Raw genomic sequence first — 13,054 nt, 5'->3', positions numbered from 1 at the left:
CCAGCTGTGCCCACCCCATCCCATTCCCATCCCCACCCCACCGCATCATCCCAGTATCCCAGTATCCCATCCCCATCCCAGTATCCCATTCCATCCCATCCCATCCCATCCCATCCCAGCCCATCCCATCCCATCCCATCCCACCCCATCCCAGTATCCCATCCCACCCCATCCCATCCCATCCCAGTATCCCATCCCATCCCAGTATCCCATCCCATCCCATCCCATCCCATCCCATCCCATCCCATCCCAGTATCCCATCCCATCCCATCCCCATCCCAGTATCCCATCCCATCCCACCCCACCCCATCCCACCCCATCCCATCCCATCCCAGTATCCCATCCCCTCCCACCCATCCCATCCCCTCCATCCCCTCCCACCCCACCCCATCCCAGTATCCCACCCCATCCCATCCCAGGATCCCATCCCATCCCCTCCCCATCCCACCCCACCCCATCCCAGTATCCCACCCCACCCCATCCCAGTATCCCACCCCACCCCATCCCATCCCCATCCCATCCCATCCCATCCCATCCCATCCCATCCCATCCCATCCCATCCCATCCCATCCCATCCCATCCCATCCCATCCCATCCCATCCCATTTTCCCATCCCATCCCATCCCATTATCATCCCATCCCATCCCAGTACCCCACCCCACCCCAGTATCCCACCCCACCCCATCCCAGTACCCCACCCCACCCCAGTATCCCACCCCACCCCATCCCAGTACCCCACCCCATCCCAGTATCCCACCCCCTCCATCCCACCTCCGCTGGCGGCGGTCAGCTCCGTTCTCCGGACGAACCCCAGGTACCCGGTGCGCGCCCAGAGCGTCTGCGCCGCGTCCCCGAAGCTCAGGCGGGTGTTGAAGTGGTCGGCCTGCAGGGTCTCGTTGTCGTAGATGGTGTAGTAGCCACTGGCTGTGTGGGGGCTGTTCACCCAGATCTGGGCAGGGAGGGGGAGAGCTCACATCCTGGCACTGCCCCCCTGGAGCAGCAGCCCAGCCCAGTGGGTAAAGAAACCATAACCAGCTTTTATCTGGGATTTTTCAGATCAAAAATTTCACCTCAAGCTTCCCAATGCCCTGCAGAATCTTGGAAATGCATCTTGAGATCTACTCTGGCAGTAACTGTGGGGATTCACTGAGTAAATAGTGAATTTTTAACCTCAAACTTCCAAACACTCTGCAGAATCTTTAATATACTTCTTGAGATCTACTCCTGCAGAAACTGTGAGGATTCACTGAGTAAATAGTGAATTTTTAACCTCAAACTGCCAAATACCTGCAGAATCTGAAAAATCTACTAAAAAAAAATCTACTGAAGATCTACTCTTGCAGTAACTGTGAGAATTCATTGAGTAAATTGTGAATTTTTAACCTCAAAGTGCCAAATACCCTGAAGAATCTGAAAAATCTACTAAAAAAATCTACTGAAGATCTACTCTTGCAGTAACTGTGGGGATTCACTGAGTAAATAGTGAATTTTTAACCTTAAACTTCCAAATACTCTGCAGAATCTTGAAAATGCTTCTTGAGATCTACTCTTGCAGTAACTGTGAGGATTCACTGAGTAAATAGAGAATTTTTAACCTCAAGCTTCCAAAAACCCTGCAGAATTTTAAAAATGCATATTGAGGTCTACTCTTGCAGTAACTGTGAGGATTCACTGAGGAAATAGGGAATTTTTAGCATGTCAAGTCCAAAACTGGATAATAATCCATCAACACAGATCAATTTACTGGTGTGGAATCAAGACAATGAAAGCCAAATGTCAATTATACTATTTGGGAGCCAGTTTGCAAGATTTAGGGTGGAACAAGCTTCTTTTCAAGTGGGTTTTCTTTGAACTTGACAGTGAAATAATACCCAAATTCTAAATACTCCAGCAATAATCCATTTTACAGAGGCCTGTATCACAGCTCCAAACTGTCCCCCAGCAGGAAAAGGTCCCCAAGGAGCAAAACCTGCCCTTACCTCCCCAAGGTGAGAATCTCCCAGAGGCCCTTTTGTCTCTGGATTGACAATGACCACTTTGACTCCAGGCAGAATCTAAAGAGCACAAGAAGAAAATGTGCAACCCCTGTTGGATTATTTTCAGCATAATAAAACACCCAGGTTCAGTCAGGGCAGGGTTTCACCCGTGGACATCACAAACAGGGATAAAACAGCAAGGCAAGATCAGGGTATGGAATCACAGGTAAAATATTCTGGGCCTGACCATGTTGCTAAACCTTGATTTTGAAGAATTCACCTGAAAAAATCTCTTTCTGTTAAGCTATGAGGGAGTAAGAGCTACAGTAAATCCTAAATACAGGCTGATTTCAAGAACACCAGAGCCCACACTTCTGATATGGTTCATTTACTGCAAAATGGAATAATTTCCCCAACAGTTCCAGCAAAACTTACTCCCAAATCAAAGGAAAATTCATTCTAAACCAAAGTGACCTTGCAAAGGGACAGGATTGTCACAGGACAAGGGAATAGGGGACATGGAATTACCTTCCCAGACTCAGAGAGCAGCAGGCTCTGAGGAGCTCCTCGTTCCACCAGACGGACCCTGAACGTAAAAAAAAATATTTTCAGGAAAAAAAAAGAAGAGCTGAAGTGTCTGGAGTGGTGTGAACACTCAGCACCACCACAGGGTTTGACAGAGTTAATAAATTGGTTTGAGTGAACTTACAGTACCTGTCATGTCTCAAGGATTTCAGGTCCACATACACCGTGGTGGGATCAGGCCCCGATGTTCCCTGAGGATTTAAATATTTAAAACAATCATGGATGTCTTTAGAGCAGTTGGAATAATTTCTGCCTGAGCCCAGAAACATTTCTGGGGGTTTCTTGCAGCAAAATTCCTGCTGATATTCCCCCAGCTAAGAGAAACCCTTCAGTAAGCAGGTGACTTCTGGAACAGCTGTATGGGAGGGAGCTTTGGGGAGGGGGGAGACCCCCAACCCCTCCCATTATGTGGAAATAAACAGCTCAGATTCATGTTCTGAGCATCTGGGACACGACTTGGCCGCTGAAAACGAGAAAAGCTGCTTAAACCTTGTGCCAGCTGCTGCGTGCAGGGCAGATGCTGAGACGTGCACAGGTGGGGAGTGTGGAACAAAGGCTGGCAGCTCCAAGGAGCTCACCTGTAAACAGATGGCCACGTTGACCCGTGAGCCGAAGGTGGTGCTGACAGCCCGGGGGGAGAGGCCGATGTCCTTGAAGAGCTTGGAGAAGGAGTGAGTGAGGGAGACCCGCGGCCGCTCCTCGGCCACCACCACGCAGGTCCTCACACAGGACAGGTTGATGCCTCGGGCCTGCAGAACACCACCAAGGAGCTGCTGAAGTGGGGGATCCAGGGTGTGCCCCAGGCACAGTGCCCAAGATCCCCTGTGGGTTTGATCTCAAACACTACCATCCTTACGGGAAGAATTACAAGTCACAAAAAATAAGTGGAGCATCAATTAGATTGTTAGAAGGTGGAAAAGTGAATTTATAGAATTGTTTATATAAGGAGTTTAGAGATAAGATGAATTTGGGTGTGGTGTGTCTTTTTTTCTTCTTCTTCTTCATCCATTTTTGGGTTGGGATGGCACTTCTGGATTGGTTTGGGAGAAAGCTGGAAAGGGCAATGTAAGGGTCAAGTATTGGAAAGTGATTGTAACCATCATGTATACAATTTATAGTATAAAAGATCAGACCTGCCCAGAGGGCAGGCAGTGTGCCTCTGACTGACCTGCCAGACAGAGCTCTGTAAGTCAGAGAAAGAATTCCTTAGATAAGAAAGAATAAACAACCTTGTAAACCTCAGAAAACAGTTTCTGACTCTTCCTTCAGTGCTCAAGCTGGGAGCTGGAAAAACAAGAACTCTGAGACCACCAAATGTTGTGCTGTGAGGGGTCTCAGGCTCAGAGATGTCACTGGTCATGACACTAAAGGTCTCTGCACCATTTCATCAGTGCCTTGTCTTCATCTGCTGCTGTCTTTGCTCAGAGGCAGGATTAAAACATGAAGGAGATAATTTTTCTCGTGTTGGGATTTGGGTGTTTATTAAATCTTATCTGAAGTACAGAGTTCTGCAACACTTCTATATTTCTTCTGACACTTTTATAGCTACCAGCTAAAAGTGAGCAAAATGGAGGTGAGTCTAGCTGGCTACAAGATCTTTTAAAGCTAAACAGTCCAGTAGAGAGCTAACACCTATATTATTCATACTTTTCACCCAATAACCAAACTCCTGTGACCCACAGTGTAGCACTAACTGTCCAACCAAAAACTGCCTGAAATCATGAAGAAGAAGAACATAGAAAGAAACACCCAAAAATCCTCCATTTTATTCCATACCTATTAGCACATTCTAAAAACCTCAGTTTTAAAACTCTTCACTATGTGAAATCACATACTCTTATTTTAAGTACATACTCCTGACTCCATCACTCAAATTTGGAAGTTCTCTCCAAGGCCTCAGGTCAAAAGCCAGTTCTCCAGGGGGTCAGTGCCAGAAGCACAGAAAGCTCAACAATCCCAGGTTTCTGGGATCAACAGCTGGAGGTGTTCATCTGGCCCCTCTCAAGAAGTTGTATTTGCTTCTTATCCCTTGAAATTACTCAGCAAATGCAGGACAAACTCAGTCCTTGTGTTCCAAGTTATTCTCCCTTTATCTTATTCTATTTAACTATAAATTGTGTCTGAGCAGAGCCTGGAAATGCAGCCAGAGCAAGACATGGAGTGACAGTGCTGCCTCCTCTGCCCCAGCAGAGCTGACACGTCTGAGTCACCACAGCCATCCACTGGGGTTGCACTGACCCTTCAACAGCACTGGGACCTGAATCCATTTTTATTTCCATTTTATATATTTCAGAATGCTCTGAGCAGCAGCAGGCTCTGCTCACCTGCAGAAGAGAACAGAGAACAGAGCCTTGACCTCACAGAGCCACAGCTCCAGGAAATCCCAGGGAAAAGCCACCTCAGGCATGGCATGGAGCTGCTTTTTCCCTTCTCCCATCTGCAAGGAGCACACAGCTCCATGGAGCAGCTCTCCTGACATGTGCTTTCCATCATGTGCAGCCTGAGCCTCCACTGCAGACTGTTACATAAGGAATTGCTGCAGAGCAGAGCTGGGATCCTCCCTGCTCAGGGACATTCCCTGACAGGTGCTCCTTGCTCTTCCAACCCTCTCCTCCTCTCCTGGGGCTGCAGCTTCTGCAGATTTGCTTTTGCAGCACTTCTGGCCTGGAGATTTGTGCAATGGGAAAATCATTGTATCACTTTGCTTTACTACCAGAGTTTCCTTAATTTATCTAACATAACATTCAGGAAACATTTCTTACCTTTAACATTTCAACTTGGTTTCCAAGTCCCTTTGTACACAGTTCCATGACTGAATAGGAACAGAAAGTGTCCCTTATTTTATACTGGCTGACAGTAGATAACCAGAGAAAAAGATTGGATTCCAGCTCCATAGGAGGAATTAAAATTGACTGATGTCCAGAATACACACTGTGAAGAACATTAAGGGAGAAAACATTTTAGTGAAGCTTGTAGTTATCTTTAAATTAATATTTACTGTATTTGCACATTATATTCCTGCTAGTCCAAAGGCAGGCTGTGGGACTGCAGCTGAGACAAACCAGAGCAGCAACATTTAAAAAATGCAACTTACTGTACAAGAATAACAATTTATCCACACACAAACACACACTGACAGTGAAGGAAGAGAACTGGCTCAACCCCACACAGAACAAAACCTCCCTTATTGTAACATGTAATCAAGGAAGAAAGGGAGGAGAAACATTCTGAAGCCAGAAGATTTGGCAGCACAAACACACACAATCAAGATGGGATAACATCTTGCTAATCTGCAGCAAAAGGGAACGTGTTGTCAGCTCAAAGACAAATTTCCCCTTATTGTACATTAAGTCATTCTGTAATGTCAGTAATTACACCCAGAGGATCCATTTCCAAGCAGCCAAGAGTTCACCAGCCCCTTCCCCCCAGAAGTCCTACCTGCAAAGGCACCAGAGCACAAACCCCAGCCCGCAGTAGGGGTCCAGACAAATGGCAATCTGCCGGGAGGAGTAGAGCTCACACTGCAGCTTGATGGCCCTGCAGAGGCCACTGACAGCAGCATGGGACATCTGCAACACAGGGAGGGACACTGCTGGGAGCCAGACACCCAGGGACCCAGCACAGCAAAGGCAGTGCAGGGAGAGCTGGGAGGAAGGGAGAACTGGGGTTTGGTTCCTCACAGCAGAGTGCAGAGCCCTGACACCAACAACACAGCTGCAGTTAGACCTGAAGCTGCAGTTTTTGGAGTTTCACCTCATTGTGAAGAATTTTTCATGGAGATTGGGGGATCTCTAGAGCTCCCTTCCAGCCCTGCCCGTCCTGTGATTCCAACTAAACACACAGGAGCACTAACAACAGCCTAAAGGTTTCCCTTCTAGTTCTTGGTGTGAAGGGAAAGCTGAGGTTTGGTTCCTCACAGCAGAGAGTGCAGAGCCCTGACACCAACAACACAGCCGCAGTTAAACCTGAAGCTGTTTTTGGAGTTCTACCTCAATGTGAGGAAGAACTTTTATGGAGGTGGCAGAGCACTGGAACATTGAATCTTCCTCTCTGCAGACATTCCAAACCCACCTGGATGTGCTCCTGTGTCACTGCTCTGGAACTGGGGGATCCCCAGAGCTTCCTTCCAGCCCTGTCCATCCTGTGATTCCAACTCCAAACACACAGGAGCACTAACAACAGTCTAAAGCTTTCCTTTCTAGTTTTTTATCCTCTTTTTTCTGACTGCACCCCCATTCTGCTCTTGGTGGAGGCCAGCAGAGCTCAGAGTTCTGCTGCTCTCTCCAGTGGGAGGCAGCAGCAGAATTCCTGATCCCACTGTGGAAACCTCTCCTCCTCCATGGCAGAACTAACCCAGAACTGAAGCCCACAGCTTTGTCAGAAGAAAATCAGGGCCTTTGTTTAAGCTACAAGCTGGAGGTGGAGGTCAAGGGGAGGTGGCTCAGAGGGTCAGGCAAAAACAAGACATAAATCCTATCTCCAGACCCCTTACTATACCTTTACTCCTGTGAGCATGCCTGTTGTGGAAACACTAAAATCTAGATAAGCCAACATTTCAGGTGTGGGTGGCTTGTAGATCTGGGCCAGTCGCTTCCTGGGCAAGTCATCTGTGCAGGGGAGAAACAAATGGGTTAATTTGGGTTTCTCTACTGGTGTCTGAAAGGAGAACACAACTTCAAAAACACCAGAGATGGGATAGAAAGCTTTCTGTTAATTCTCTTTCCAGAAGAGACAGGCTAGTGTATGGCAAAACAGTGCATGGCAAAACTCTTGCCAAAGCTCCCACACAGAAAATTATTTATGTGAGAAAAGACCAACTTGCCCTTGCCTTAAGCAGATTAAAGTTGTTTCCAGCAGTCACTGAGGTCACTGCAATCATTTCCCATGCACAGCTCAATACAGAAGAGTTCCCAGTGAACAAGGGCACATCTGGGATAACTTCTGTACATATTCAAACACATTTTCAAGATCCACTCAGTGAAATGGGGGCAGTCCCTCTGGAAGTCACCAATCACTCCTGGCCCAGGGAGCTCACCTGTGTCAATGATGGTTGGCCAGGTTTTCACATCCACAGCACCAGCTGCCTCTCTGGACTTGAGCAGCCTCATCAAGGTCTGGGTTGTGAGGATGCAGGCAGCTTTGCTGACCTGCAAACAGAAACTCACTGAAACAGAGGCAGGAGCACATCCCAGCAGCACTGCCTCTGCAAGAGCTGATCTTCAGAGACTTTCATCATCTGCAGCAAACCTGAATTCCTTTCTCTGGCTTTGCACACTCTGCTTGCCCTTCACTAAACCCCCAGGGCAGCCCAGAGAAGGTGTCACAGCAACATCCAGCTTTCTGCCCCATGCTGTCTCCTGGTTACTGGGCTTTGGAAGTGACTTCACTGCAGGATTTGGACTTCCCCAGCAATAAGGAGCATCCAGGTGAAATTCTGGGTGCCAACACCATGTTGGTGTTCTCAGCCAGCACCTGCACTCTGTGAGGAGGTGGCTCTCTCTGGCATTCTATGAATGAGAACACTGCCCCTCAGCTCCCAGATGTGCCTCCATCCCTCTCACACAGACAGCTGTGCCACCTCTGGAGCCTGAGAGGCTGGAGCAGTGCTCAGTGTGACTCCTGTGGCACCCCTGGAGCCTGAGGCTGGAGCAGTGCTCAGTGTGACTCCTGTGACACCCCTGGAGTCCCAGCCACAGTCCCTGTGACACAGGGACATCCCTGCAGCCTGAGGCTGGAGCAGTGCTCAGTGTGACTCCTGTGACACCCCTGGAGTCCCAGCCACAGTCCCTGTGACACAGGGACATCCCTGCAGCCTGAGGCTGGAGCAGTGCTCAGTGTGACTCCTGTGACACCCCTGGAGCAGCACTGCTCAGTTAGCTGAGGTTGGAGCAGTGCTCAGTGTGACTCCTGTGACACTCCTGCAGCCTGAGGCTGGAGCAGTGCTCAGTGTGACTCCTGTGACACTCCTGCAGCCTGAGGCTGGAGCAGTGCTCAGTGTGACTCCTGTGGCACCCCTGCAGCCCCACCCACAGTCCCTGTGACAGTGACACCCCTGCAGCTGCCCCCTGCACTCACCTCCACGATCATCCTCACTGTGGGCAGTGTGGCCACCAGGCTCTGGGCGTGGGGCGGGCGCACGGTGACAGGGACACAGCCCGAGTACAGGCAGCCATAGAAGGCTGTGATCAGCTCAATGCCTGCAGGGACACGACAGGGGGACACTGGGGGAGACACCCTGGGCAGCAGGGCCCTGCTGCTCCTCCCCTGGGACAAGGGAAACATTCCCACTGGAAAATCAGCAGCCCAGCAGCAGGGGCAGCACGAGGAAGATGAGGAAGTTTGGGATAGGGAATGGGGGAAAGGAAAGGAAGCACACAGAAAACCAGGAAAAGAACATCCTGAGTGCCAGCTGACTCCAAAGTCAGGCAGGACACACCAGTGAGCACCTCTCACTAGCACTGAGTGCCCCTCCTGTATTTCCAGACCCCAGTGAGACCCCAGAGAAAGCCCAGGCTGTTTCCCCAGTGGGAGTCACTCACCAGGAGGATAAAGAAGCACCACATTGTCCCCTGCATTGAGATGGCCTTTGTCACACAGCACTGATGCAATCCTCTCAGCCTTTTTGTGCAGCTGCAGGCAGGTGGCTGTGCACACAGTGGTTCCCTTGAAAGGAGGCAAAAATGCTCAAACCAGGGGCTGGCACAGCACCAAGTGGCTGCTGTGAAACAAACCCAAGCTGCTGGCTAGCAGGAGCTACAGCTAGGAGTTATCTCTACCTAAAGGCTGCTGGCCACTCATCCACTACAGAGATGGAGTTAGGTCTGCTCTAGAAAATTCTACCTTCCAGGGAGTCAGTTCTGCTCTTCTTGCACCAGAACCTTGCCAGAATATACTCAACACCATTGATAGGGGTGGTGGCACCAAGGGACACACCATTAACTGATACAGGAACCAGTGGGACCTACAAACACGCTCAGTTTTAAAATGAAGTGTCAAACCATGAGAATCACGTGCTGAAGGGACCTAGAGGGTCAAAGGTCAAGTTTTAAGTCATAAATCTATGGGCAAAATCTGATACAGAGGCTAAAGAGAGGCACTGCAGAGGGCAGAAGATTTTAAAGAGTTTCTCACTGGCACTGGATAACACATGGACCTTAAAACCCACCAAGTCAGCACTGGTGTACCTTGGCATTCAATAAAAGGAAGAGTGGGTGGTCAGGAGTGGCTTGAGCTCTCCACTGCAAAACCTCTGTCAGGAACTGGTGCTGGAAGAGACAGGCAGGAATTCAGCACCAGCTTCTCCTTCAGTGCCTCCCACTGTGCACCCAGGAGAGGAAACTCCTTCCCATTCTCCAGCTGCCACAAACACTGATTTACCTTTTTAACTAAATCATTGTCCTCTATTTGACCCAGATCTCTCCCAGAGGCTTGAGCAATTCTCTTCCCAGCAACCAGGTTCCCCACCATCACAGAGGCAGGGCCCACACCTGTGGAGAGACATCAACACTTTGGGAAAAAGGGGCAGAGCAAAGGTGCAGAGAGTCTGTGCAGGATCCCAGAGCCCCTGGCAGTGAAACCTCACTGATGGAGCTCAGCAGGCACTGCTGCTCTCTGCTCATCAGTGAGATCAAAGTAGGAATCAAAATTCCTGAGTAATACATGCAAAGAGAGGCCTGGAGCACAGCCCAGCCATGGGGCACAGCACAGGGACTGGTCCCAGCACAGCACAGGGACTGGGACACCACTGGGGCTGGGGCACTGAGCCCCAGTTCAACACCACCAGACAGAAGGGGTTCAGGTTACCTGGCTGTTTCTGCCTGGGCTTTGGCAAGTTAGTCACACACGTGTGTGGGCACATGAGGATGTTGCAGGGGTGCAGAGAGCCCTCCAGAAAGTGCTGCTTGGTTTGGGAGATGTGGATCCCTCCCAGAGGAGTTTTTGGCAATGTGTTGGCTGGCACCAGAGCAAGGCAGTAAACACCCACTTGGTGAATGCTGTCAATGGCCTAGAGAAAGGAGAGAGGGTCACTGGCACAGCTGGCACTGCTGGGCACAGCCTGACACTGACACTCTGCAGGAGAAACCCCTGCACCTGTGAGGGGCCAGAGTGAGTCAATCACTGACATCCCATTTCACCTCTGTGCCACCTCTGAGCCCTGCAGTGCTGGGTACATCCCTGCCTCTCCAGCCCATTTCCCAGACACCAATTCCATTTTTAAATCTTTCATGACCAAAATCCCAAAATATCCACGGCTGCCTGATGAATCACACGACTGTGATCTCGGGACTGCATCCATCTGTCTCCTCTGAACCATCACACTCTGTTCCCTCCTGCCCACCTCAGCATTCAGGCATCTGATCCATTATTCAGAGCACCAGGTACTTCCCTGATTTTCCACCCCAGCCTGCACACTCCACTCCCTGAATGCCATTCCTGGAATGACACACATGCAGCCCTCAAAGGAAGTACCTGCTGCTCATTCTTTTAGGACCACACTCATTCAGCTGCTCTGGACTTTCCCTGCCCACTTGGTCCCTGCTGAAAATGCATCTCCAAAGAAAAGAGAGGCTTTAAAGCCAAGCTCTGAGCTCCACATGATCCAGACTAAAAGCAGAACTGCAAAGCCTGAGCACAGATCTGCTTTGCAGTTCTGAGAGGAGACTAGCACATCCCCTCTGTTCTCCCATGGAATCCCAGATTGACTGAGGAGTTTCTCCCCAAAATGTAACTTAAATTTTAACTTAAAAATTTTAACTTAAATTTTTAACTTAAAAATTTTAGCTTAAAATTTAACTTTCTCTTCTTTCAGTGTGAAACCATTCCCCTTGTCCTGTCACTCCAGCTCCCTCAGGACCCAGCAGAGGCACCCACAAAGCCCTGGTGCCAAGAGGGATGCACAGCTTGTGGTTCTCTCCACTCTCCATGCTCTGCTCTGCCCACAGCCCCAAAGCAGCAGGATTTCCCTGCCCTGCTGTACCTGCAGCACCCTGCTCATCCACTGGAAGCTGTCCTCCTCAGAGGCATCTGGCCTCTGCTCTGCCACCACCACGATCCTCTCGTCGTAGAACACAGACACAGAGAACACTGCAATCCTAAGGAAAAGGGCACAGCCACTCTGCAGTTTCACTCCTTGGAAACCAAGGAGAGATTAAAGACACAACTTGTTAAAATAAAAAGAGGAAAAAGCATCAAACGATTAACAGAGTCAATACTGGGAAGTATTCAAGGGGTTAATTCCACTTTCTGATGAAATTTCCATCTGGTACAGTTCTCCCAACCTGCTGTCACATTCCTGTTCCAACTTCTGGCAAAGCACAAATGAAAGGAGATTTAAAGGCACCTACATGAGGGTTTAAAATCTCTCACTAAGAATTGGAGATATGAGATCCAGCTATGCCTGAAGATCAAGAAAATTATACCCACCACTACTAAATAAATATCAAATATCTTTGGACATTAATGAAACTCTTCCTTGCTGCACCAGCCAGCAGCTAACAACTGCAACTCTGCAGAGACACAGAATTAATTTCTCCATGTGCCTGACTTGTTGTTGTGTGATTACTTTCCCTGAAGCACAGACTTGATGAAAAGCCAGGGAAAAGTGGGGAAAATATCTGTGCTGGGCAGAATCAGGGCAATTACTAAATCAAAATTTGAGCTACACAAAGAGAAAGGACTAAAGCTTCTGTTTTGCTTTATTCCATGGGGAGGGACAAGGTTTCTTGTGCTGACCTTCCTCTGTACACTGTTTTGATGGACTCCACTGCCAGCCCGGTGGCCACGATGTCGTCAGCGTTGTGCCTCCTCCCACTCACCGTCAGCAGCCCGTCCATCTTCCCAACCACAAACACCAAACTGCCCTGCAAGACAGGAAAGCAGCTCTCAGAGAGCTCTTCTCACACATCCTCCCTCCCCCAAAAAACCCACTGAAGGGTCAGAGCAGTGCAGCTCTGCCTGCCTCACGTACAGGGCCAACAAATCCCAGCAAGCCGGAGCGCACGAAGGGCACTTCCCCCACTGGAGAGCCAGAGGAGTTCACAGGGATCACCTGCAACACAGGGAGGGCATTGCAGAAAACAGCCTCAAGAGAGAGAAAAACCTTCCCCAAAAGAGGGAGAAAAACCACCTCAAAAATTACATGTGAAGAGGAGAAAGGGAGGGAACCATCAGTACAGGTGTTTAAGGAGGGGATTCTGAGTATCTCTATACTGCAAGGAGTTTTCCAGTGTTTATTAAAAAAAAAAAATAAAATTAACACTTCAGTTATAAACCCAAGAGCACCAGTTTCACACAGAAAACGGGGTAGGAAAGATGCATTCTGCTGGACATACCTCAAAAGTGTTCTTTGTCACCCCTGCCAGCCCATAGTACATCATTCCTCCTGCTCTGGAGCTCACACAGATCTCACCAATCTCATCTGTTTTACAGAGCTGGGGTGGCCCATCTGGTTTCACTATACACATCATGCCTAGGACAAATCAGGCTCTGTTAAA

At 49.2% G+C, this 13,054-nt stretch overlaps 1 protein-coding gene across 4 annotated transcripts in view; it reads right to left on the bottom strand.

The window, feature by feature from the left end:
- Window positions 1-13,054, bottom strand: part of DIP2B (disco interacting protein 2 homolog B) — a 63,128-nt gene that overhangs the window by 4,446 nt on the left and 45,628 nt on the right. For all 4 annotated transcript variants that reach the window (XM_056514932.1, XM_056514934.1, XM_056514933.1 and 1 more), the window contains 18 exons: window positions 12,893-13,029; window positions 12,529-12,609; window positions 12,294-12,421; window positions 11,539-11,653; window positions 10,365-10,566; window positions 9,939-10,048; window positions 9,746-9,826; window positions 9,101-9,224; window positions 8,637-8,758; window positions 7,597-7,708; window positions 7,059-7,168; window positions 6,000-6,130; window positions 5,324-5,492; window positions 3,140-3,310; window positions 2,691-2,752; window positions 2,505-2,562; window positions 1,980-2,054; window positions 772-949 (listed from right to left, as the gene is read on the bottom strand). In XM_056514932.1, the coding sequence (XP_056370907.1) occupies window positions 772-949; window positions 1,980-2,054; window positions 2,505-2,562; window positions 2,691-2,752; window positions 3,140-3,310; window positions 5,324-5,492; window positions 6,000-6,130; window positions 7,059-7,168; window positions 7,597-7,708; window positions 8,637-8,758; window positions 9,101-9,224; window positions 9,746-9,826; window positions 9,939-10,048; window positions 10,365-10,566; window positions 11,539-11,653; window positions 12,294-12,421; window positions 12,529-12,609; window positions 12,893-13,029 (2,166 nt within the window). The remainder of the gene's footprint in view (window positions 1-771; window positions 950-1,979; window positions 2,055-2,504; window positions 2,563-2,690; window positions 2,753-3,139; window positions 3,311-5,323; window positions 5,493-5,999; window positions 6,131-7,058; window positions 7,169-7,596; window positions 7,709-8,636; window positions 8,759-9,100; window positions 9,225-9,745; window positions 9,827-9,938; window positions 10,049-10,364; window positions 10,567-11,538; window positions 11,654-12,293; window positions 12,422-12,528; window positions 12,610-12,892; window positions 13,030-13,054) is intronic.

This window comes from Oenanthe melanoleuca, linkage group LGE22 (genome assembly GCF_029582105.1).
Source record: "Oenanthe melanoleuca isolate GR-GAL-2019-014 linkage group LGE22, OMel1.0, whole genome shotgun sequence".
Taxonomy (NCBI): domain Eukaryota; kingdom Metazoa; phylum Chordata; class Aves; order Passeriformes; family Muscicapidae; genus Oenanthe; species Oenanthe melanoleuca.
The sequence above is the reverse complement of the archived record's forward strand: the minus strand, read 5'-3'. Positions and strand labels throughout refer to the sequence as shown.